Source organism: Molothrus aeneus, chromosome Z (assembly GCF_037042795.1).
Source record: "Molothrus aeneus isolate 106 chromosome Z, BPBGC_Maene_1.0, whole genome shotgun sequence".
Taxonomy (NCBI): domain Eukaryota; kingdom Metazoa; phylum Chordata; class Aves; order Passeriformes; family Icteridae; genus Molothrus; species Molothrus aeneus.
The window spans coordinates 28680304-28706573 of NC_089680.1; the positions used below are offsets into that span (position 1 = coordinate 28680304).

Below are 26270 nucleotides of genomic sequence, written 5' to 3' on the forward strand. Positions count from 1 at the left end.
ACCACTAGAATAAGTAAGTACACTACTGTACTCATCAAGCAGGGTACTTCAGGATGACTCAGGAAGCTAACTGACAATCATGACATGGCTAAGCACTGGCTGAATAGTTTTTGAGAAATTCAGACTGAAACCTTTGTGTTCTTCCATATCTGTTAAGTTAGTACTTCCATACTTGTTTACTTACAAGAAAAGACAAATTGCTATCATTTAAGTTGCTATAGAAGTAGTTTCTATAGAAGAAGCAGAGCTCTGCATACATACACCAACCTATCAGAAGAATTATTTTGCCTATATGCATACTGCATAAAAAACATCAGCATAAAGCCTTCCATCACCTGCTCAGGTCTACCTTCAGAAGACAGCCTTTTACAAATGGCTCCCTTTTCACAGAGTGAATAAATACTTTGGCCAAAATATACACTTTGAAGGTATGGGTAACTTACCCATGTCACAAATGCAAATCAACATACGAAAATTTAATGTCTTTATTAAAAAACTGATATGTGACAGAAGGTTAGGTACCATACAACATACCGTTGTTACTTTCAAGTCATGTCAGAGAACATAACAATGCAATGGACCCAAATATTAAAATGTTTGCTGCTTCTTGTTCCATTGTCATATATGCCCTCAGCAACAACAATGCTTTAGACTTCAAACGCAGACCCTGGTTCACATGGGTTTTGTGAATTACTTAATAGCTGGTTTTATTTCAGTTTTAGAGTCATAGAACATCCTGAGTTGGAAGAGTTCAATTCCTGGCCCTGCACAGGAGAGCCAGAAGAATCACACCACGTGCCTGAGAGCATTATGCAAATGCTGCTTGAGCTCTGTCAGGCTTAGTAACCACTTCCCTGGAGAGTCTCTTCTAGTATGCAAACACCTTCTGCGTGAAGAACCTTTTCATAATACCCAATCTAAACCTCCCCTGACACAACTTCAGGCCATTCCCTCAGGTCCTGCCACTGGTCACCACAGAGAAGAGATCAGTGCCTGTCCTTCCTCTTCCCTTCACAACAAAGTTATAACTGCAATGAGGTCTCCCCTCAATCTCCTTCAGGCAGTTGACAGGAATTTTGAACTTCCATAAGGAGTATTTCTGGCATCTTAACCACAGGGACTAATTCTTCTTCTGAAAAATTTTGCACTTGAAACAGTAAAAGTTTAACAAAACATGAAACCCAGATTTTTAACTCACAACTTCCAGGCTATATAAACTTGGTATGTCAGAGGATACAGTTATTTCAAAGAAAATTAAGTTTATTTTATTCTAATGCTAACAGCACTCCCTACATTTTTTTACAGTAAGTATTTATTTGGCATTATTATTTAAGGTTATCTAGAGGAGAACAGATGTACAATTCTACTTCAAGGCACGTTAATATGTGTTATCGTACTTTACATGTAACGTTGTATAGTCAAAATCAGACTGAAATAAAAAGAATCCTATGAAAATATGACACTGTTTTACTGGAAGGTACTCCTCATAAACACCTGTTCAGATTTCCTGACTTGAAGTCTTTCTCAAAAAAAAAAAAAAAAAAATTCTTTATGGAGAATATCTCTGAAGAAGAAGCATTTAAGAAGCATTTCAAAGTACTTTTTTAGTTTTCAAAATTAATACTCTTGACCCTGATTCCACATTCTGAGAAAAGACAAGAGAATTTCTGAGAAAGTCACACAGCGTGATCAGGCTCTTTCCCTTAGAAACTAACAAAGCTATCCTGCCAAAATAGTGAACCAAAGCTATCAGGTAGATGCATTTAAATTCCCTCTCATCCATGAAAAACCAAGAAAATACACTTTTTGCTTCACTAGTTTTAATTTCACTACAATATGAAAGTACCCTTTTTTCCTTTTCTTAAGTAGATTCTGAATTGAATTTAATGGAGAGGACATGAAAGATAGGTAGTAAGTATACCAAATACAAAAATGGTTCAATGAGGTCTTGAAGTCATATCCAATTGTATAACCTTTCAAAAAGCAGCTTCCACATGCATAAAACTTATCTAATATTCACACTGAATATTAGCAGTACCTGGAGCATTCTGATGATCACTGGTCACAAAATAGACAACACCCTTGGATGATGAACTTTTTAATCTTCCAGGAACAGTCTTTTACATGTGACTTTTTTTCCCGTACAGCTTAACAAATTCAATTGCATCTGCAATTCAATACTACAGAGCATGGTTTAGATCAAAATGCAATTTTCTTCAAATGTCCTGCGCAAATACTCACTTGATTGTGAAACAGGTTTAGCAGCAACTCAGAAAATTTTGCAATTGCAACCAGAAATGTTATAGAGTAGAAACAAAGAGAGAAAACCAGGGGTGCAGGGGTATTATGCACATAAACTACTCAGATAAACTATCCACTGGGTAAAAACTTTTTTTTTCCCTCCTTCTATGAATTTCAGCCTCCAATACTGACTAAAACCACTACAGACTACAATAATAATTCTACACACAGGTATTTCAGTACTTGTTGTAGGAAGGCCTAAACAACAGGCCCTGTGCCAAAGCTGACCTCTAGATGAACTCTCCAACCAAAAGTTATGTGTAGCCATTAATCAGTGAAGCATTATTAGCAATACGATATATGTACCTGCTCACTGGTGAAACACGTATTTACCTTTCTGTATTTAGAAACAGGACAAGGCCACATCTGGCCTTGTTTGTAGGCGAAGGATCAAAGACAACTCCCCTGGTTCCTCCTTGAGCCCTGGCAAGGCTTTGGGAGAAACCCAATAGGAGGATAAAACCAGATGATTCTGTATTAGAAGTAATGGTAGCTTGCTTATTATAAAAGCTGGGCTACTCTCACCGTGAAGTCAGAAGCCTCGCTGCCTGCAAGGTGGATGCACCACAGGATTTCCCAGCTGCAGGACATGGTTTTCCAGTCCTTCACTGTGACACCTTCCCTGGGTTGATATGTAGATCTGGATGAAGGGTAAAGCAGGGCAACTGTAACCTTTCTTAATCACTACAGGCATTTTTTGTAGTAATGATTAGATGCACTGTTTAGTTTATCCTTTTGTGATTCTTTGCAGTTTTGCATTATAGAAAACTACACTATCCCTTAAGTTGGTGTCTGTCTCTGACCCTAACCATCAGCAAAACACTACTGTAAAATCAAATTCCACTATGCCAGTTTACAAAAATATGTCTTAAAATACCTTCCTAGTATTGATTCTGAAGTTATATATATAGAACTGAAGCTCTTTAAGAAAACACAAACCTACTTGAAAACTTTTAGCAATTTATACCAAGTTATACCAACAAATCGACCCAAATTTACTATCTCTGCTATCAAACCTGTTAACAGACAGGTTTGAAAGTAAAGTGTGTAAAATCCAAAATTTAAAGTTCCAGTTGTTAAGGAAACAGTTAAAAACACATCAAAAATTTTTCCTGCTAGGTAGTTTATTATACCATGTAACTTTAGTAAACATAAACAAAATTTATGCCTATGTTAAACAGTAACATCAGATATTTTGTATGAGTGAAAGCCAGCACTGTTTTTCTTTAAGTAAGACTGACTAATTACAAACCAAATGCATGAATTTCACTTACAATTTTAGATCAGCAAAACAAGCATGACTTTTACATGTCTGCCTGACATAAATGAGATGCTGTTAATTTTGTAATCAGGTATGCTTCCCTGGCCAGCATGTAAAGCTATTTCAAATTAACAAGGACAACTGGAGACTACGACTTTATTTATGTCATCTAGCCAGCAATTAAATTGCATGAGAAGCTGAAACCAGATGCAAGAGTCTTAAGGGTCTTTTACCAACTCAAATAAATCCTCTGTTTCTTGAAGCCCGTCTCAGGCAATCAAATTCTTAGTAGATGACCCCTCTCAAAAATACTATGCCATGGGAACCAGCAAAGTATTTTCTGTAGAAGTGGTGCAGGGACAGAATCTGCTGAAGCATGAAATACGTCCAGAATATAAATGCTTTGTAGATCGGGAAGCAAACTCCTCCTTCCAGATTTTTTTTTTAAAGGAGATATGGTTGTCATGCCACCAGTTATAGAACAGCGAGCTGCAGCGACAGCTAGTGAATGAAGCCTGTTACTGTCTTAAGAGTTTTCCTGGGAGACTGTCAACGAATGACAGGCTGCTCTCCAGCAGCAGCACAATCTCACTAAATACTGCCTATGATAACAGGTTTGGCCTCTGTTATTATTTTGTCCCTTGCTTCTACAGTCAGTTACTTGATCTCCTAGGAAGAAGGGAGCTTGGCATACTTGGTCAGTGTACAGACATGCATACAGACCTCAAGGTACGCTGTCCTTGAGGTCCTGTTGGGATGTGCCAGAGCTACACTGTCCAGTGTTGGCATGTATCAGCAAGAGTTCAGGATCTAACTTAAAAAGAGCCAGCACCTATTCCACAATCAAGAGCTGTGGCTGCTGAATGAGGCAAAACACCCTGAAAAAGATCTAGTCAGCTCCGCAAGACATAAAAGAGACAGCTCAGTACTAGACAGCAATATTATAAACCAACCTACTGATCAGAAACAGAAGATTTTGTTCAGAAAACTCTATAAGAAGATAGCAGCTACAGCAAGAGAAGAAAAGTGAGGGGTATCCCTCACTGCTAAATAAATCTCCTTATTTTGTAATACTGCAATAAAAATAGACCCATGGTTAGCTTTGGAAAATGGCATCTACCACCTTTTTTTTTGTTGACATAGTTAAGCATTCCCTTGAATATGCTGTGCAACACTATTATTATGACATCTTCTTGAGATGCCATTACAGAAAAATCAAACATATTCTCAAAGACATGAAAGTGACTTCTGCTGAGAGTGCAATGAGTGTGACAAAGAACTCTGTTTCACACACATGAAAAATAAGGTAATTTTAAAAAATCCAAAAAACTTACATTACTTTATTTCGTTACTTTACATTACTTTATTATCTATCCAATTAGGTAGTTTTATTCTGAAAGTGCACAAGCAATGATACATTATAAATGTAATGCCACTGAAGAGACCAGAAAGTATTATAGAATCACAGAATCACTAGGTTGGAAGAGACCTTTAAGATCATCAAGTCCAACCCATGCCCTAACACCTCAACTAAACCATGGCATCAAGTGTCATATCCAGTTGTTTTTTTTTAACACATCCAGGAATGGTGACTCCACCACCTCTCCAGGCAGGCCATTCCAATATTTTATCACCCTCTCTGTGAAAAACTTTTCCCTAATATCCAAACTGTATTTCCCTTGGTGCAGCTTGAGTCTGTGTCCTCAAGTTCTGTCAGTTGCTGCCTGGAGAAAGAGATCAAACCCCACCTGACTACAGCCACCTTTCAGGGAGTTGCAGAGAGTGATGAGGTCACCCCTGAGTCTCCTTTTCTCCAGGCTAAACACCCCCAGCTCCCTCAGTCGTTCCTCACAGGGTTTGGGTTCCCAGCCCCTCTCCAGCCTCGCTGCCTCCTCTGGACACGCTCCAGCGTCTCAGGGTCCTTCCCAAACTGAGGGGCCAGAACTGGACACAGCACTCGAGGTGTGGCCTCACCAGTGCTGAGTACAGGGGAGAATGACCTCCCTGCTCCTGCTGGCCACACTGTTCCTGACACAGGCCAGGATGCCATTGGCCTTCTTGGCCACCAGGGCACACTGCTGGCTCATGTCCACTCAGTTGTCACCAGTACCCCCAGGTCCCTTTCCAGCCACACCGTCCCCAGCCTGTAACGCTGCAGGGGGTTATTGTGGCCAAAATGCAGGACTCAGCACTTGGATTTATTAAACTTCATCCCACTGGACTCTGCCCATCCATCCAATCATGCCAGGTCTCTCTGTAGAGCCCTCCTACCCTCCAACAGATCAACACATGTCCCCTACTTGATGTCACCTGCAAACTTATTAATGAAGGACTAAGTCCCCTCATCCATGTCATCAATAAAAATATTAAACAGAACTGGCCCAGCACAGACCCCTGAGGGACACCTCTGCTGACTGGCCCCAGCTGGATGTGGCACTGTTCACCTCCACCCTCTGGCCCGGGCCATCCAGCCAGTTCTGAACCCAGCACAGAGTGCTCCTGTCCAAGCCGTGGGCTGCCAGCTTGTCCAGGAGTGAGCTGTGGGAGACAGTGTCAAAGGCCTTGCTGAAGTCCAAACAGACAAATCCACAGCCTTTCCTGCATCCACCAGGCAGGTCACTTGGTCACAAAAAGAGACCAGGTTGGTCAAACACGACCTACCCCTCCTAAACCCATGGTGGTTGGGTCTGATACCCTGGCCATCCTGTAAGTGCTGCATAATGGCACTTAATATAAATTGCTCCATTATCTTACGTGGTACTGAGGTCAGGCTGATTGGTCTATAATTACTAGGGTCCTCCTTTCTACTCTTTTTGTGAATGGGTGCCACATTGGCATCTGGAACACCTCACCAGTGAGCCAGGAGTTCTTATTAGCAGTTCTTATGCTTCCATTTGTTTCATCACACCCTCAAATGCACCCGAAAGCATGTTAAACTAGGTATACAATAGAATTATAATAGTAATTACAATACACTATGAAGCAGTCTGTCCTAAGGCAACTTAGTGAATTTGAAAACTTGCTTAATTACTCAACAGAGAGAAGCGAGAATAATTTCTCTCAACAGAAGAACAAACCATGGTGAAAAAAGGGTAGTATATGTAGTATATGTACCATCTTGCCTAGCAAGGTTTCTAACTTGGCTTCGCAATACAGTCTCAGAAGCAAACGATAAAAACAATTACTACCAAGTGTATGGAGACCTGCTAAAAAATTATTCTCAGAGTAGTCCTTTATAGCTTTTTATCAAATGGTCCATCACTTCAGTGTTCTTATTGTCTTTAGAAAGACAGAATAGAAAGTACGCCTACTGAATCTCAAGAGAACACCAAGTTGACCAGAAATTCACCCTAGGACAGGCTTAAAATTGGAAGTAATTTTGGTGAAGAAAACTTGAAAATTATTCAACAAGGGTATACGCTAAATCTTCTTAGGAAGGAAAGACTGACTGTATGAAACATGGTTTTGAAAAGCTGGCAAGGAAGTAGAGCCACAGAAAAGGATTAAGGTCTTAGACTGGATCAAAAATTTAACATGAGACAATACCTTTCATGTTAGAAAATGAACTACTGAACTATGAGGTTGTACCACAGAAGTTATGCAAAAGAACTCCTCCTTATTCAAATGACAGTGCATCTGGAATTCTCATGTCTTTTGATCAAACTTGTAGAATGAAGTCAGTCACATGGAAAACAACTATGGGAAGCCACTGAAAACAATCAGGAGATTCGGAAAACAGGAACTATGGGAAAAGACTGCATAATCATGGTTAACTTTTGGAACTTACTCAACTGGGAGACAACTCTCCTATGACACAAAGAAATGTTTAAAAAAAGTGCTATCAGGCTACTCTGTGTGAGCAGAGTTATTAAGACCATGTAATTAGATGAAAATTCAACAGGAAAATTAAAATAAAATATAATAAAAAGCCAAACAGTCAGAAACAATCCACTGCAGACTTCTAAATTCACTGCTCAGAAATGGCTAGAAGAGGTAAGATCTGGAACTTCTATTATAAATGACATAGGACTGTATGATTCTGCCTGCAGTATGACAGGGATCACAGGATTTCTTTTAGGCCTGCTATTTTTGACAATAAAGCCCTCAAAACAAATATTACAGCCAACTGAAGCACGAAACACAAAAGCCAAAGCTAACTTCTATGCTGCCATAGCCAGAGTGTTCCATCTTTAAAAGAAGTAGCTTAAAATGACCCTGAGTAAATGTACACTATACTGCATGCACTTCCACTGCAGGATAAGGTAAATCTTCAAGAATCCAAACAGGAGTTTATTTTTTTAGATCTTTCTTCTCCACTTGAAAATGTCAGGTATCAAACTTCTGCATTTTCACAGACTTGCTTAAACTTACAGCTTTTGAATAATTCAGGCCGTTTCTTCCCTAAGCAACAGGTCTGGATTAGCTCTTAGTACAGTATTGCACCATGCAGTCTCCCAAACATCCCATATTAAACTACGTAGGAAAGATTTTTATCTATCTTCAGGGAATTACACAAAACCTACACTGTATATTCTTGTTGCTATTGTCTGTAATCAAACAGACAAGTTTTTAAAACAAAACTTAAACTCTGTCAAACCATTTAATTTAGTTTTGCACTTATAATATTTCATTTATAAATTTTGGAAATCATACTATAACAACAAAATTTTTGAAAAGCCTTTCCAACAATCACCTTTTTACCATGCTCTTGCTACCACATTGAAAAGACACATGCATTATTATTCATGGAATGTAGATTTCAAAGAACAGCAAGAGACAAAATCCCAGATTTGGTGTTAGTTTAGTGTAGAATCTTTGCTTTCAGGCCTTAAAATTCTTAAATCATTTACCAAATGTTTTGATCTCAGTGGAGTTAATAAATGCTCAATACTTGGAAATTAAATAGCCTGAGAGAAAGAAAATTTAAGTGAAAATTTCTGAATTCTTAAAAGGATTAAATATAGGCATTAAAAAATATAATAAGCTTGTGTGGCACAGAAAGTTTAAATATATACTGACTAACGGTTTTCATGAATATTGAACAATTCTTCATGCATCTGAAAGACGACACACACAAAAGTACCTGAAGATGTAAGATCCATGCAAATAAGAACAGTTGCAATAGAATGCTATCATAGCATTCTAAGACCCAGCACTTAGTAACACTGATTTAAGTTTGTAGAGAGCAGTTCAAAACTTACTTATATCTTCAACATAGCAGCAGAAGCTGGATAATGAGGATATTTTAAGCCTAAAATTGTGCTCACTCCAAAATGAGAAGAAAAACCTACCACAAATGTGTAAATTTCAAGTGTATAAAACAACCAACCAACCAACAACCTACCCGCAGCCACTGTTTTTCTGTGAGAGCATCACTGTAGTCCACATCCCTGCGCTGACGGGATCCTCTTCCAAATATTTTCTCTTCTTCCTCTTCACATGTGAGCCTTTCAACTTCAGCATCATCCTTAATAATCCAGGATGGTAATTCATCCTCCTCCATCAAGCGAGGTTTACGTTTAGGGTTTCTGGCATCTTCCCTGCGACGATCCATGTCCATGCGCTGCAATGACAATTGGCAAAGGATAAAAAGGTTTTAAAGGCAATTATTAAGTGAACTGTATCAATGCCCACATCTCTAATAACTCTTGAAACTTTAAACCAAGTCCTTCCCAGATATCTCCCTTTCATAATATTCCTAAATACTTCTAAAATGCATCTGTAAAAAGAAGCTACACTCAATTGTTAATTTCCAGTCATATTCACTACTTCATAACTAGCTTTCACTGACAGAACTAAGACAACACACTGCAAAGTGACACAAAGCAGATCACAAGAACACTGCTGTCCCCATAAGGTTTTACTACTATGTACTAAAAAGTAACTAAAATACACTAGTTTTGTTACCCTGAATATTAGAAGAAAATTTAAAAGTTGTTATAAGAAACAAAGACTCAAAGGAGAACTAATAAATTCAGAGAAAGGCTTGTTTACACAGAGCCAGAAAGCCAACACGCTCGAACCCCTGAATTTTTTTCTGATTTATTGTTGTACCAGACGAAAATCGAAACACCAAAATATCAGATAAGCTTAGGTAAAGTGCTACAAACATAAGAAGGTGATGTTAAGACTTTCAGCTGAAATTTAAATAATCATTCATTTCACGTGGGGTGAACAATGGCTCAGACATGGAGACAGAGGATACATTCCTACAATCTACTGCTGATTCATCAGTGAGGTGTTTTATAATCCTCCTGGGGAAGCATCCACCTCTGTCGACTACATACTGACCTGGCTCTCATGGTCCCATGAATTGCACCTGCATTGCCTTAAGTACTCAAATCAGATAATATGAATAGGCATTTCAAATTGGCCTTTTGAAGACTCATACAGTACTTAACACTCAGTAATCAGCTGCTAAACAGAGAAAACAACCAGATGGCCACCAACATTTCACTTTTGTATTTGAAAAAAATTATGTAAATAGACTGGCATCAGAATTGGCTGTAGCATCATATGAGGCTACTGCTTTGGCCACTAAAACGTCATAAAAAAACCATTCTCAATTATGTACAAATGTCTCCCTTGTGTACATGATGCTGCACTTAAAACATGATGCCAACTAGACATATCATCCTTTTACAATAATGCATGTCATATTATCCTTTTACAATTAATGCATGTCTGCTAGCCAAAACAGACATCCATTAATTCAGAGGTATTATCTCTCTGGAGGGACAGTCAAACCCAGCCAAATGTAAAACCTGAGGCTTAGTAATGGCATCATTGAATATGCTGAATCTTCTCTCATCTTGGGACATCTCAAACACAAGCATTTCTAAAACATGACCTCAAGAAGTTCATCTTACAACTTGTTTTCATCACCTTGCCTTGTGCACTATCCAATTTCTAAACTCAGTGAAAAGCAGAAAGCAAGAAGTGGTCTTCAGTCTGTAGGTCCAACTATGTTCAAGAAGCAACTATAAATACATGGGCATTTTCCCTGTTCCCTGTTACTTTAGACAACAGTGAATGGGCTGAGCAGCCTGTAGTTTTTTATAGCAGACTTCCATATTTCACCTATTAAAAAACATCCCATTCAATTTGAATTAATTTCAAGATGTCTCATTCAAGCCAAACATGTGGCTTGGTTTATTCTAACATGACAACCAGACAGCTGCACCAAGAGACAGCTCAAATGGGATAAATGAAATAGATTGCTCTATTTCTATTATTTAGCCGAGAACCTGAGTGTTGTCAAAAGACATCATATTTTAATGCCATTAAAAACATGAACTCAATGCTGAAACTTTGTATTTTTTCCTCAATGACTATATTTCTTTGTCTAACACAAAAACTGAACACTAAGATAGTACATTATGATAGCTGTTTTCTGATATAATAGTGCTTGGGAAGGAAAATTAAAGATAATCTCAGTTAATCTGAGTTATCAGAGATATAAACTGATTTTTTTTTCCCTGAGGATACTACTCAAACCGTATTTACACCTGGGAAATCTCCAGTTCTATCTTCCCATCTCTTTCCAAAACCTGTGCTTCCAAGAGACATCTATATTATTTTTATATAACTAATAATGATAAGCTTTCTGTCATCAATAAGGCCTAAATGCTAAAAATAATATGCTACTACTACTTAAACCTAAGCAAAGAACTTGAACGTTGGCACATTCAAGCCCTAAAATTTCCAGTTCAGAAAAACCACAGAACACTACTGTCCTCTGAACTGTGGATGGTTATCTTAAACTTTCCAAATTATAACTAGAAGAGTCCTTGGAAGAAACATCAAAGCCATTCTATGTAAAAGTTTCTAAATTATAACTAAGATAGTCCTTGGAAAAAAACATTCAAGCCACTCTGTGTAAAATCTGTAATTTATACATCCAGTTCTAGTAGATTGCCATTTTCACTTCAAGGAGATTAACATATTAGTACAACTGGAGTTTTGGTACCCATTTGGCCTTCCACTTGAAAGGCATTTTTACATCAAAAATCATGTTCTTTTAATGTTTTCTTTACTTTATTTAAGCAGTTTTAACAGTAAAGGGAACTATTTATTTTCCAGAAAAGTAGCTTATTGAAGTATTCTTACGAAATGACCAGAGTTGTACAGGTCACATAAACCCCCCGATTTTTCTCTGAATATTTTCCAATTTTTTTTATGATGTGAAGCCTCTAAAAACCACAGGAACAAAGTCCACTTGTACACACCTTCTCCCTGAACAGTGAATTAGCTCTACAGCCACATTTCAGGTCCTGTGTCAAACAACACTTCTAACCTGCAAAGTGACTATAGCAAAGATGCTCATGGAACTGATCTTTCTTGTTGCTCACTTCAAATAAGTAAAATACATGCTTTTACACACCTAAGACACTAAGACACCCAAACACACTTTTGTTGGGTATTGCAGACTCCTGAATTCTGATTACATATGCACAGCTTTAAAAGGGAATGAAGTGGCACAGGTATAACTACAGCAAGGAAAATACAGACTACCTTTTGGTTTTTATCTGACTATGCAAGACTTGAAATATTGATAAAAAGACAAATAGCTCTGACTGCCAAACTTGCTTTTCACATTTTTCTTTTACAGAGAAACAGTTTACAAAAAATTAAAACCATTTTTTGTATTAACAATTTAAATTATTTCTTAGCTATTAATATTTAACTACAATCTTACTGTCTTACTATTTTCAAACCCTGGCTTTCAAAGCGTGTAGTTTTGCCTCTTAAAATTTTTACTACCAACTCCTTACTTTCCCTTAAAAACTTCCACGTAAATTAATATGAAAAACACATTCAGCCCACACAGCTTCACAAACGACTTGGATGCAGGACTTGAAGGGATACTAAGCAAGTTCACAGACAATAAAAAAACTGGGAGGAGCTAGTGACTCCCTCAAAAGTAGGGAGGGACTGCAGAGACACCTTGACAAATGAGAGGACTGGGAAATTACCAACCTTATGACATTCAAAAAGGTTGAGAGCCAGATTCTGCTTCTGGGATGGGGCAGCCCTGGGATGTGCAGACAGACTGGGGAATGAGATGCTGGAAAGCAGTGCCACAGAGAGAGACCAGTGGGCCCTGGTTGATGGCAAGTTGAACATGGTCAGCAGTGCCCTGGCAGCCAGGAGGGCCACCCGTGTCCTGGGGGAATCAGGCCCAGCATGGCCAGCCGGGCAAGGGAGGGGATTGTCCTGCTGTGCTCTGCACTGGGGCAGCCTCACCTCCAGTGCTGGGTTCTGGGTGCCACAGTGTAAGAGAGATACAAAACTATTGGGGAGTGTCCAAAGGAGGGCCACAAAGATGGTGAAGAGCCTTAAGAGGAACCATTATGAAGAGCAGCTGAGGTCTCCCATTTTCTTCAGTCTGGAGAAGAGTGGGGGGAAGACCTCATTGCAGTCAAGCACCTTGTGAGGAAAAGAGGAGGGGCAGGCACTGATCTCTTCTGCGGTGACCAGTGACAGGACCGGAGGTAATGGCCCAAAGTTGTGTCAGAGATGGTTTAGGCTGGATATCAGGATAAGGTTCTTTACCCAGAGAGTCATGGAGCACTGGAACAGGCTCCCCAGAGAAGCTGTAACAGCATGAAGCCAGACAGAATTCAGTAAATGTTTGGACAATGCTCTCAGACACATGGTGTGATTCTTGGCATGTCCTGTGCAGGCCCAGGAGCTGGAATTGACCTTTGTGGGTCCCTATCAGCTCAGTATGTTCTGTGATTCTGTCAAAACTGTCTTTACTCTTGGCTCCTCAACTTTTTTTACATTAAATAGTCTTCAAATTTAATACTACAAGTTGAAAAAAACAGATACAAATTCATCAGCTACTTTCAACCAAGTTCTTTTCTTCTGGGTCTGAAGGAGAAATCAGAAGCTCTTTTCTAGAAGCAAATCCACCTTCACAAAACTCAGGGTATGTTCAGTCAATAATTCAAATGAAATGATTTCTTTTGAGTTTTGGACCAAATGGCCATCTCTTGGTTTGTGTCATGTAAATCTCCTTACACTCAAATCACTGATGGAAAAGTTTAAAAAGACAGGTGTCTGTAAGCACTCCTCTTCTGTGCAACCTGGCTTTAGTGATTTCAGTTCTGAGTAACACTTAATGAAGCACAGCATCAGAACACTAAACTGGCAAATCAGCAAGAGCAAAAGAAGAGTCATACAGGGGAATATGACCTTTTCCAACAGCGTACATGAACAACTGTAACTTACACAAAAAGGGCCCCTGCATGCTTGTGTAACAGCAAATTTTTACAGTTGAATTCATAAGCAGAAGACAATGAGGAAATAAAACCTGTACTGGGTACACAGGTTTTGCGCTGGTCCTATCAGCAGTTGTTTCTGCGGATACCACCAGATACACATCCATTTATGCACAGGAGTGTCTGTCTTGTTTCATCTGGCAGAAGAAAGCCACCTCTGTAGAATTAGAGGGCATGGTGCTTTACCTTCAGTATTTAAGTATTGCCCTGTACTGGTGTCAGTGGAGCCCAGACATCCTCTAGCAATCCTCAGACTGTACAAACACTAAAAGGCAAGAGCTATGCCTACAAAGGCATTTCAGTAATTATTCCATCAGTGCTGAAGTAGCATAAACAAAAAGGGAAGTACTAATAAAAAGAAGCGGCTCATATTCGAACCACTAGCTCTATTTTGGTAGCTGTTCCAACAGTTGTAGCAGTAGAGATGCAGCTAATTGGATTCCTGATAAAACCATCAACAATACCTCAGTTAACTCACCAAGAAAACAGCACTGTTAGTCTACTAATTTACTACCTTGCTAAGTTCCTGTAGTTGTCCTTGCCAATATCAAAGTCCATAAGTAAGACAAAATGTTGAATAGTAGTAGTATGCTGTAGAATTAGCAAGCCAAACTGTGACTGACACTTTTGAACTATAAATTTCTCAGGTTGTGTCAAACTCTTCCTCTAGATTGTCACTATTTCACTGACAGCAAGCAATCTCCGAAGACTCTGTGTCATTTGAGGAACTCTGTATTTAAGCAGACTACACTTTTTTCCTCAGATGAACAACACAAGTAAATAAAACCTACTTCTCTAGTAAAGTTTTGACAAACTTGAGTGATAAAAAGGTTAAGGCCTTTATTAAAAACACTAGAGAAGATGATTTTTTTATGATTACCCATCCTCACCATAAAGAGATCAAATTCCTCCTCACGTCGAGCAATCATCTGATTCAGTGTCTCATCATCAGGAACTTCATCTTCTTCCTGGTTAGAAAGATGGATAAAATTATTAGGAAGTACTCACATGCACCTTGAACTAACAGCCTCCCTCAGTTGAGAGCTCCACTGACCCTCTTTTTCTGACAACATGTGGGAGCACTTAAACTGAAATGAAACCTTTTAAAGTGTTCAGCTATTCAGAAGTAACAAAATAAGATGGTAAGAATGACAAATGACACTTATTACTCCCTTCAAAATTTGAGATTGAGGAAATGACCAAATACAAAACCAGGAAATTTTGGCTTGTGGTTTTCCCGGGTCAGAAGCATAGTTAGTGCTTTGGTTAAAATGGATGTATTTCTGTACTGCTATTCTACAATATTCCTTCAGAAATACCATTCTAGATTTTGAGTTTTTTTTCCCATCAAAGCAAGATGACTGAAAAATTCCTGATTAAATGAAAAGAACAAAACATGTTTTTATCCTGGAAAATAACCCTGCTGAATCACTTTCTCGTGACCATTTTCTGCTTACAAATTGAGATGTGAAAATTTTACTGCAGACAAAATGGATTATTTAATAAAAACAGAAACAGACACTAGAAAAACAATTTAGAACTGTAGTGTGCAACTGAAAATATTAAAGCTGAAACCATTATGATATCCTCTTTAAAACAAAGCCCAAAATATTCAGTCTTCCTCCCTGAATTATTCTGAAACCAGAGATAACAGGTCACTCTACACAGGGCTTTCTGAACAAATATTACACTATGCTACAGACCTATAATTCTTCCTAAAAACTCCTGTTTTGAGCCCAGTTTAATGGGAGTATAGAATGCTGCATGTAGCATCCAAAAAGCCAATATACTGTAGCTTATTTTTCAGAAATAGTAAGTAATTTATATTTCTTCACATCTCCCCTCCAGTGTCTGGATTTCTACACCAAAATCCAGACACTGGATTTTGATTTCAAAACCCAAACCAGTTCTCATTAATGCAATTCTCAAGGAACACCTTTGTACCTTAATGAATATATAATTTAGATTTTAACATGAACCAGGCAACTGGGAAAGTGATTAAGAGAGCTAGTTCTTCTCACTTCTAGTCATTGCTCCTTCACTCTTCATGAAAACGAAGTCACATGGTTACTCACACAGAGAAAAAAAGATTCTTTTGTGACCATCATGAAAGGGCCACATACTTCCTTATTATCTCAGAGTAACTTCTGACCTGAAAAAAGGAAGTGATCTTACAGTAGAAGCTGTAACAATAGTGTGCACATTATCAGCAGTTAGGCTGAATAATCCTGTTGCCAAACAGGTAGGCTTTGCAGAAGAAAAAATTATAAATAAACTCAACCGCCAACAAAAAATTACACTATGAAAAAGTAACTGCTAAGTTGTCATACATTGCTATTATTCTAATGAATCTTTCTAGATACACAGATATTACCTCTCTGCTTTATCAAGTACTGCTAAAAGAAAAAATGGATCAAAAAAAGAAAGAAGAAAAAAAAATAAGGGGAGACTTGATGCTGAACTTAAAAAAAAGCTACTGAAAAAGGATGAACAGAACAGAGTACTCTATATACAAATGTGAAAAGTTTAAAGTTTGCTTAGCATGGGTTTATTTAACTAGATTACCAGTAAAAAATATCTTTGTTAGACGTGCCAGTCTGCATCTGTAAGTCAAAGCTGTGTCAATACTGTTGATAATTTAACTTTAATTGAGAGGTTTACTTTTTTCCCATCAATCTCCCACTTGACACTCAGTGCTGCTGCAATGAAGGAGCAATGGCTGACCATTGCAGGATGGTGCAAATTCAATTCCTCCTAGTCCTCAAGAGGTTGAGTGTTTGGGCAGAGTTTTGTATAGTCTCTGTTCATAAAGAAGTATTAATCAAAAGCTTCAGCCAGGAGCCAGACTGCAACATCAATGCTTTAAAGACTGATGGTGGGCTATGGCAAATAAACAGTTTTTAAATCTGCTTGCTTCAGGATGGCAGATTAAGTATATAACACACAAGAAAGAAATTGTTCTGAAGTCATATACAAAATAAGGCATGTCACACAGGCCTGGCAGCAGCCCTGACTTCTGAAACACTGTCAGATAAATGCTTCAGAAACAAATGCACTCCAAATTTTTTTAAAAATTCACAGGATTACTGAAAATGTCTGCTGGTTTCCTACTCATATAGGGAGTGTGGTCTGCTTTAGAACTACAGGTTTACTTAATCAAAAATTTTACATATGTATATCACCAAATTTCTGATTAACACCACAAATAAAAGAAAATTACTGATAAAAATGTTTTGTGACTCTTCTTTAATTTCTATGAAAAATACTAAAACAATACAAAATTTCATCTTAATCATGCTTTTCTAAATGCTCAATGCAGAATTTACACAAGAGGATTAATGACTAAAGAAGTAAACTCCTTGATCTTTGAAACTTTACTCCATGTAATGAAGGATGCTAGTGAAATACAGGCTGTAGAATCTCCTATCAGTGTGCACCTTATTCACACACACAAGCTCCACTCAGAAGCAAGATCGGTCTCAAAAGCTCTGTCTTTAACCAGTTCAGGCTATTTTCAAATTGGGAAAACATCAGCGCCGATCAAAAATTTCTCTGTATGTGTCATCAGTATAACTGACACATTTATTTAATTTCTCCCAAATATGGCTTTTGTCCAAATACTGAATTTCGTTCAAATTAAGAGAAGAATCTGCAATGACAGCCAAAGAATAGGTTTATCATTCCATACTCTGAGTTCCATAAAAGAACACAATGAAAAGAGAAGGACATTCAGTGTCCTTTCACGTCCCACTATTAAAAGAACTCCACTTCCCACTTTTAAAAGAAAAGACTTGACAGCTCTTTTTAAACAGCTAATTATTTCTCAAAGAGAAAGTGGTGATGAGAAGTCTGGGCTGGACACAGCATCAGAAAGAAACAGTTACTTTTGGACTTGTCCTAAGCCCAAGGCATATCAAAGCAGATCTTAACTAGATCTGACTTAAATAGATTCCAAACGAAGTACAATAAGCAGGGTCCTTCAAACCTGAACTGAGGTAGTACTAGCTGCTCAGCACATCTGAAAATCAAACTGCCTAGCTGAACATATATATTGGACTTAGGAAATGGTTTATAATGTGTTCTGGAAAAAAAATCTTTCTTTGAACGCAATTATTTGCCAAAATTATAAAGGGTAGACTGGGTTTTAAGTTGCAATGCATAATTCTACACTAAGATTTAACCATAACCATTACATCATAACCAGTAGATTACAACCTATTAATGTGACCATAAAAAAAGATAAAAATTAAGTTATTTCTCTAAATGGATAGTAAGAAATTATAATGAAATTTTTAATTTCAAGAGTTATGACAATCTTTGTAAATTATGAATAAAAGAAGAGTCAGTACTTCCTGAGTAACTATTTCTAACTACCTTACCTCATTTTCTTCTTCATGCTCCAATATAGCTTGGAGGAAAGCTCTCCTTTCATGGCTTGAAGACTTCTGATCAAACATTCCTGCCTGAATAACTTTTTGATCTACATTCAGCTTATACTTTGCCGCAGCAAGTATCTTCTCTTCCACACTGTTCACAGTGCACAGTCTCAGGACTCTAACTTCATTCTGCTGACCAATTCGGTGAGCTCTATCCTGGGCCTGCAAGTCCTATTAGGCAAAGAACACAGAAAGTAATTTACAGAGAGAGTGAACACAGATAGTAAAACCCTTTTTAGTCTTGCCTCCCTTACATTTTACATGTGGTCATTGAATATTATGTGAATCGCATACATTTGCACAATAACTGAAAACACATGCAACTATGCACTTCTAGGGATATTGAACTTACTTTCTTACAAATAGGAAAAAAAAGGTGGCAAAGGCTTAACTCAAGTTACCCCTTCTGGCTTTTTAAAACAAGCCAAAGTGGGTGTGATATCGTCTTTTTCTGGTATCTGTCATTACTACAGACTAACCACCACAGAGTAAGTTGTTCTCAGGCCAAGACTACTGCACTCACATGGTCACCTAATTTCATGAGATAGGTAGCATTCAGCATAGCCTTTACTGAAGTATTACAAACTACCTACCAAAGGCTAGTGAGCTGGTTATTATATCCTAAGGGTTAAAGAATGAGTACAGTTATACTAATGAAGCAGGTTTACAACACTCCTAGCACTGAGAATACTCCAACACTCAGATAAAATATATATGTAGGCAAAGAATTAGTTCACCTAATCAAACAAAGACATTTCCTGATTGTGGCAGTTTGCCTCACTAATTCCTCTCAAAGCAGCATTTTATCTCTTCCTTGGATTTTTTCCTTTCGTCCCAGGCTACATCATCTATTTAAAGAAGCGACTCAAAAAAGCATCATGGATTCTTTGCACATTTTATGAAGGTAAGAAAATAAATATAACCTGATGAGGATTCCAGTCACTGTCAAAGATTATAACAGTGTCAGCAGCCTGGAGATTTAAGCCTAGCCCTCCAGCCCTTGTACTCAGAAGGAAGATAAAGTATTGTGATCCAGGTTCATTGAACTTCTTCAACAGAGCAGCTCGATCCTCTGATTTTGTTGTGCCTGAAAAAAAATTTAAAATATCATATAATAAAGTTGTGAACAGAAATAATATAAATATAATGTCAGTTGCTAAAACTATATGTGAAAGGGTTATTTTAGTGCACTGCTTTTTGACATCTCTGCCACATTTTCCATAACACTGGCCATGAATGTTTAGGTCAACTGTCTATCACACCTACAAGATGGACTTCTAAAGGTCTCTTTAAATGCATTTGTTTTGACATTTCTAAAGTAGATGTTAAAATGTTGGCTAACATTGTTATACTTTTTTATAACTCATGTAAATTTCAATTGAAACTACTATAAACAAACAGAAGAGAGCTCTAGTTTTGATTAATGCCTTCTGGCTAGAGCAGCATTAAATATTTTTAAAAGCTACTTATATAGAGATTTATCAAAATGTCACTATTTGCCTTGGGAGTCATAGTTAATACCAAAAGACTGCAAATTCTTAAAATGTCCCATCTTGAGGGTGATATATGTATAGATGATGACATTACAAATTTTTTTTATTACTATGGTGGGCTGTTCCCCAACTGGCTTCCACATACAGACCCCTGCCTCCCCACACTCAGCAGTACATGGGGAGGAAATAAAACAGAAAAGCTCCTGTACTGAGAAAAAGGCAGCTTAATAGAAGTGAAAGGTGTGTGTGCAAGAAGAGGAATTTTTTTACGTTTCTCAGCAGCAAACAAAATGTCCAGCTGCTTCCTGGGAAGCAGGGCCTCAGCACCTGTAATGACTAATTGAGAAGACAAATGCCATAGCAAGCGATGTCCCTGCGTCCTCCTCTTTTCCCTCAGGTTTTATGGCTGTTCACAACCCTTTGGTCAGCCTGAGTCAGCTGTCTTATCTGGGTGCCAGTTCAATGCAGCCTTACCCCTTGGGGGAGAGGCGTGTTTAGAGAGAAAGCCTTGACACTGCAAGTGCTGCTCAGCAATAGCCTAACACTGGGGTGATGTCACTGGTGGTGTTACAAGGGCAAAGCACAGCATTACATTGGCTGCTAGGAGGAAAATTAGCTCCACCCATCTGTAGCCAGCACAATCACACAGCCAAACTGCCAGCCCACTGCTGACACAGTGAACCCAACAAGCACGTGAACTGGGTAGGAAACACTCCATGTAAGAAGACAGCTGGGCAGAACCTGGATAGATTATATCCCAGTATGAAAGAATTTGTCATAATGAAACTGGAAAGGAAGAAAAAGGGTTTATCTAATTTAATGAACTACCTGAAAAAGACAATGAGGTGTATTTACCATATTGTGTCTTGCCATAAATATTCTAGCATGAAAAGGAATCAATTTAAAAATACATGATGTAAAGTAATTGAAAACATTTAAAATGTAATGTAATTTATTTGTCTTAAATAGAAGTATTAACGCACATGCAGGCCAGAGGTATGAAGAGGGCTTTGTTAGCATGCCCTCTGTTCTTCAGACAGTTTTGGCATTCTATGGCACAGCAACATAGCTCACTTGTGTGTCCATTTCAAAATCCCATTTTACATTCAAGGATAATATTGGTTCAACTTCATGTTCATTAATATTAATAAAAGATGAGAATATTTCTTGGTACTATTTTTTCTTCTGATTAAAGCATGAAGCTAAGAGTCAATTTAAAACACTGTCAAAAATGTTCAGAAGAAACTTCAAGTCTCACTCACACTCTTCTCAGTATTTACCTTAAATCATTGCTTCTCTACTAAAAAGCATTCTGATAAATCCTGCTGGTCCTTTGTAATACTACTATGTATGAGATAAAACATTAAGCAAAAATGATCACTATTTAAGAAGCTCAGTATGACATAGAGATCATCATCATGGAAGAAGACCAAAATGGAAACTTCTTTCACACTGGTTTAAAACTCAGGTGGGATACATTATTTTTAATTTTTCTTTCATAGAACTGTGGGACTCAATTAGCAAATCAAATAGATTGGAAAAGACCTCTGAGATCATCGAGTCCAACCTTTGATCAAACACTACCTTGTGTACTCAATCACAGCACTAAGTGCTACAGCCAATCTTTCCTCAAACACTTTAATGGATGGTGACTTTCCCATGTTCCTGGGCAGGCCATTCCAATGCCCAATCACCCTTTCTGTGAAGAAATTCCTCCTAGTGTCCAACCTGAACTTCCCCTGGTGTAGCTTGAGACTGTGTCCTCTTGTCCTGTCACTGGCTGCCTGTGAGCAGAGACTGACCTCTACCCGGCTACGGCCTCTTTTCAGGGAGTTGTAGAGTGTGATAAGGTCACCCCTGACTCTCTTCTCCAGGCTAAACAACCCAGCTCCCTCAGCTGCCTCTTGCAGAACATGTGCCCCAGACCCTTCCCCAGCACTGCTGCCCTTCTCTGGACACGCTCCAGTAACCTCAATGTCCTTCTTGGAGTGAGGGACCCAGAACTGAACACAGAACTGAGAGTATGGCCTCTCCAGTGGGTACTCACTGAGTACAGGGGGACAATCCCTGCCCTGCTCCTGCTGGCCACACCATTGCTGGCACAGGCCAGGATGCCATTGGCCTTCTTGGCCACCTGGGCACTGCTGGCTCATGTTCAGCTGCTGTCACCAGCACCCCCAGGGCCTTTTCCTGTGGCAGCTTTGCAGCCACTCTGCCCCAGCCTGTGGCACTGCCTGGGCTTGCTGTGACCCAAGGGCAGTCTGTGAATCTACTGAGGGTACATTCAATCCCCTCATCCAGACCATCCACAAAGATAATCAGCACTCAACAGAGACACTGAACAGAACAAAAATATTAGTATCTAAAATGTTTCTAAACCATCTTTTTGTTTGAAGTAATAAAACATATCTACACATGAAGAAATTCAGGCTTTTGATCTTCCTGTGAAATTCAGGCATCATGCTGAAATACAGCTATCTTGTGAAGGACAGCAGATGAATTTTAAACAGACAAAAATGCATTTATTCCATTGGAATACAGGCCTAACACTGGCATTATCATCTCTTATCATGTGAAGATTTTCAGATAACTTAGATAGTGATGACTGATTGGGAACCTTGGATTTTAAAACCTATGTGAAAAAGAGATGAGCCTCCAAGCAGGAAATTTATACATAAGCTGCATTCCTGATATAGACCGGAACGTTTATCAGAAGAATCCATTGACTAAATGGTCTGCAGATTAAACAGATAAAACAAAACACTGAAAGAGACAGAGACAAATACTTCTACCGACAGAAGCAAAATCACGTCTTTCTCAGTACCTTCCTTGTCTGGAAGAATATGGGAAAGTCTACTAAACTGCCACTGAAGGGTCTACTGGCATAACTTCATGGTAAATACACGTGCAAGATTATAAAACAGTATTTTGAACCTGTTTTCACTCTTGTATAACCACAACACAGCACTGTTATGAAAATACTGGGAGGAGAACCCAGGGCTCCCATGCCCAAACTAATGAAGGATACTACCTCTTATCTTAGTATTTATCCTTTTTTTCCATTTAGCTTACCATCGAGGCGCAGGTAAAGGAAATTTCGAAATGCAAAGTAGTCTTCCATAATGGTCATGAGTGATGTCATTTGACAGAAAAGAAGCACGCGATGGTTAGTAGCTCGTAACTTTGGTAGAATACGATCGAGTAGCTCAAACTTCCCTGAGGCCCGATAAAGTTCAGCTCTGTTGGAGAGAAGCAGCAAAGTAAATACCAGAATAAGCCCACATTTAAAAGTCTGTAGTCATTATCATGTCAGAGTATAACAAAAAGACTAATTTACTTAATCTAAATGAGACTAATAGCACTTTTCTTTCTTTAAAATTGCACATGTTGATGAAAATAAACACATGCAAAGTCCTGTTTTCCTGAATTTTTTTCAATTACAGAAATTGTGTTGACTTTCAATCACTCAATTATTTTTCATTATTTATTAAAACAAATGCTATTTCTTAGCTAGATAAGCATTCTATAAGCTAAGATATTCACCTGATGCTTTGTTTTCAACTGGCATTAAAAACAACATTCAATTGCAACTGCAGTTTTAAATTGTATTCATCAAGCATTTGTTGGAAATTACCCCCTTTTCCACTCAACTATCACACACACAGAAGTGAAGTATTGCAAATGGAACTAATATATGGAGATAGTGGCAGGAGTCTGACATATACTCTAGCCATACAACTTGGTCATCCCAAACAGTATTTAGCTGCTTTGATTAGCTACTCTTTTGTCTTCTATGCAAGAATTCCAAAACCAACTCCTAGCACAGAAATGCAACCCCCAACCCAGAAAATGAATACAAGTAAACAGAACATCTAAATCAACACCACAGTGATGCACTTTACAGGAATAAACTTCATGCAATGCTTCTCTAACCTTGAGTCTGCACTCTCAAAATACAATTTACCATTAGCAATGGCACAAAATCCAGATGATACATAGCCTTCTGATATGTATGCACTAATCTATAATCAGCCTAAACTGTTTAGGAGACAAGTATTTTGGTATACTAGCTAAGGACACAAAGAGTCTGGTATACTAGATAAGGAAAAAAATTTATCATTAGTACCTAAACAGGAAGAAAGTCAGGTGGATGATACACACTTTTTGTTTAGAAAGCATCCATTAACTTGACAACTGCACAGAGTGTCAAGAAAAATAAAACAAATCTTTTTCATTTCAGATAATCGAAGAAATGCTATTTTAATTTGGAAAAGAGATAGTAAAAAAGGAAAAGTAGAAGGCAAAAGTAACAATAAAGAGAAGAAAATCCTAACAGATATCTCTGAAGAGTCTGTTGAATTGAAATTGAAATTCAATTTCCAATGAATTTCAGATGGTGTATTATTTCAAACTAAGGGAAAAGGAAGACGCGAGTCTTTTCTGTCTACCATTCTGAAGGAGACGGACAGTCATGAAAACATCTTGTAACACTTCTAGTATGATTAGGTTTTGCTTTACATATGTGCCCTGTACTTCCTCTGCCTCTGTATGAAATGCTTGCGTTCCCTAACATGTAGCTTCCAGAAAAATAAAGCGATCATTAATTCCAATACAACACTATGGACAGCAGGAAAAACAGAGAGTTACCCGTTAATGACCCCATTTGAGTAGCCCAGATGTTCAGCGAAGGACTCCTGCAAAGTTATAAGCAATAAACATATTACAAAATACTCAGCAGCCAAAAACTACACGTTCTTATAGAAATCAAATTAAATATATGAGTATTGTGGTTTGAGTTCAATGATGTCCATACTCTTGGAAACCACCTTGTGGCAACAGTGCTCTGCTTAATGTTTTCCTGTACAATTATTTGAAATTCATGATTTGCAGAACTGACTTCTGCAGCATACATTTTACCAGATTACAAACACAGTAGAATAGCGATTATTAACCGATACTGATCAGTAGAATATCCATCTGCAAATTACTCAATTTAATTACTCAGCATAGAAGATCACAAAGAGAGAAAATTACTACAATAATAATAATAAAAATACTATATCACAGTAGGCACTTAATTATATTTTCATAAATTTGGCTGTATTCCAGATATCTATGACACTTCATATCTTTTCAGATATATTACATTGATATACTTAGGTCCTATTGAGAGATGCTATATAGATAGTACATTTTTTGCTGAAAAACAAGATGGATAGAATAGAACAATTGCAGTTGACACTGCAGAAGATTAGCAGTCTGCTAACTATAGAGATTCTACACATGATATTTTGAACCAGTGTCTACACATAATGAATTTGGAGTATGCAAATGCAAAAAATAGCTCTGGGTTGTCTTAAATTAACAAAAAACTTTTCAGTTTTAAAGACGCTACTCCATAAAATTAACTATTTTAAAAACAGACTTTGGATTATCAATAAGAAGATGGCACTTGTTGGCTATAATACATATTTTCTCTGAATCCGTCCCATGTGAATGTCAATCATTCACATAATGAATTTGGAGAATGCAAATGCAAAAAATAGCTCTGGGTTGTCTTAAATTAACAAAAAACTCTTCAGTTTTAAAGACGCTACTCCATAAAATTAACTATTTTAAAAACAGACTTTGGATTATCAATAAGAAGATGGCACTTGTTGGCTATAATACATATTTTTTTCTGAATCTGTCCCTTCCAGTATAAATTTTGTGGACAGAGATGTCCCCTCCCACACACATAAGCTTTAGCAGCAGTTTTCTACTATCCTATCCTATTTTATTGAATAAAAATAACTCTCAAAATCAGACCTATTGGTCTTACCTCAATGTGTTGAAACATGTATGGGTGATTGCATATCTTTCTCAATTGCATGATAGTGTTCATAAGAGTTTTTGCTCCACCTTTTCCCTATGGGTACAAACAATGTAAACCAAATAATTAAGTTCTTGGCTTATGAATATACCCTTTCAACATACTTTTATCCCAAATCCAAATTACATCACGAATTAAAAAAAAAAAACAACAAAAGGAAATCAAAACACAACAAAACTCTACAATAAGAAAATAACAAACCAGGACAAATCAAAACAACGAAAATAAAAAAACTATTGTCTTGCTCTATAAATTCATCTGTCATAAGGATGCTCTGTAATGAAAAAGGAAGACCTTGAAGTAATTGACAAAGTGCACTACATTTCTACCTGCAGTATTCTTGATGGGAAGCAAAGCATCTACTGTCCTGATTATACTGTTTACTATGAAACCATACAAACTTCACAGTGTCTGAACCCTCTAACAGAAGTAATTCTAGCTGGATTATTTTCAATTCCATAGTAGCTTCTCCAGTCTGTTAACTCAATATATGGGTTTCTCACTCCAAGCAAACATCAGGCCAAGGAAAACATCAGGCCAGAGATACTAAAATGCTAAAGCTCAACAACTTCATGAGTAATATTATTTAAGGAAGTATATTCTCAAAACATACACTATAGG

At 37.8% G+C, this 26270-nt stretch overlaps 1 protein-coding gene across 1 annotated transcript in view; it reads right to left on the minus strand.

Annotated features, from left to right (window-relative positions):
- SMARCA2 (SWI/SNF related, matrix associated, actin dependent regulator of chromatin, subfamily a, member 2) overlaps positions 1–26270 on the minus strand; it is a 119639-nt gene that overhangs the window by 30480 nt on the left and 62889 nt on the right. The window contains exons 22-28 of the mRNA XM_066568692.1: positions 25599–25685; positions 24425–24471; positions 22850–23016; positions 19208–19371; positions 18228–18455; positions 14739–14816; positions 8907–9125 (exon numbers count right to left, since the gene is read on the minus strand). Coding sequence (XP_066424789.1) covers positions 8907–9125; positions 14739–14816; positions 18228–18455; positions 19208–19371; positions 22850–23016; positions 24425–24471; positions 25599–25685 — 990 coding nt within the window. The remainder of the gene's footprint in view (positions 1–8906; positions 9126–14738; positions 14817–18227; positions 18456–19207; positions 19372–22849; positions 23017–24424; positions 24472–25598; positions 25686–26270) is intronic.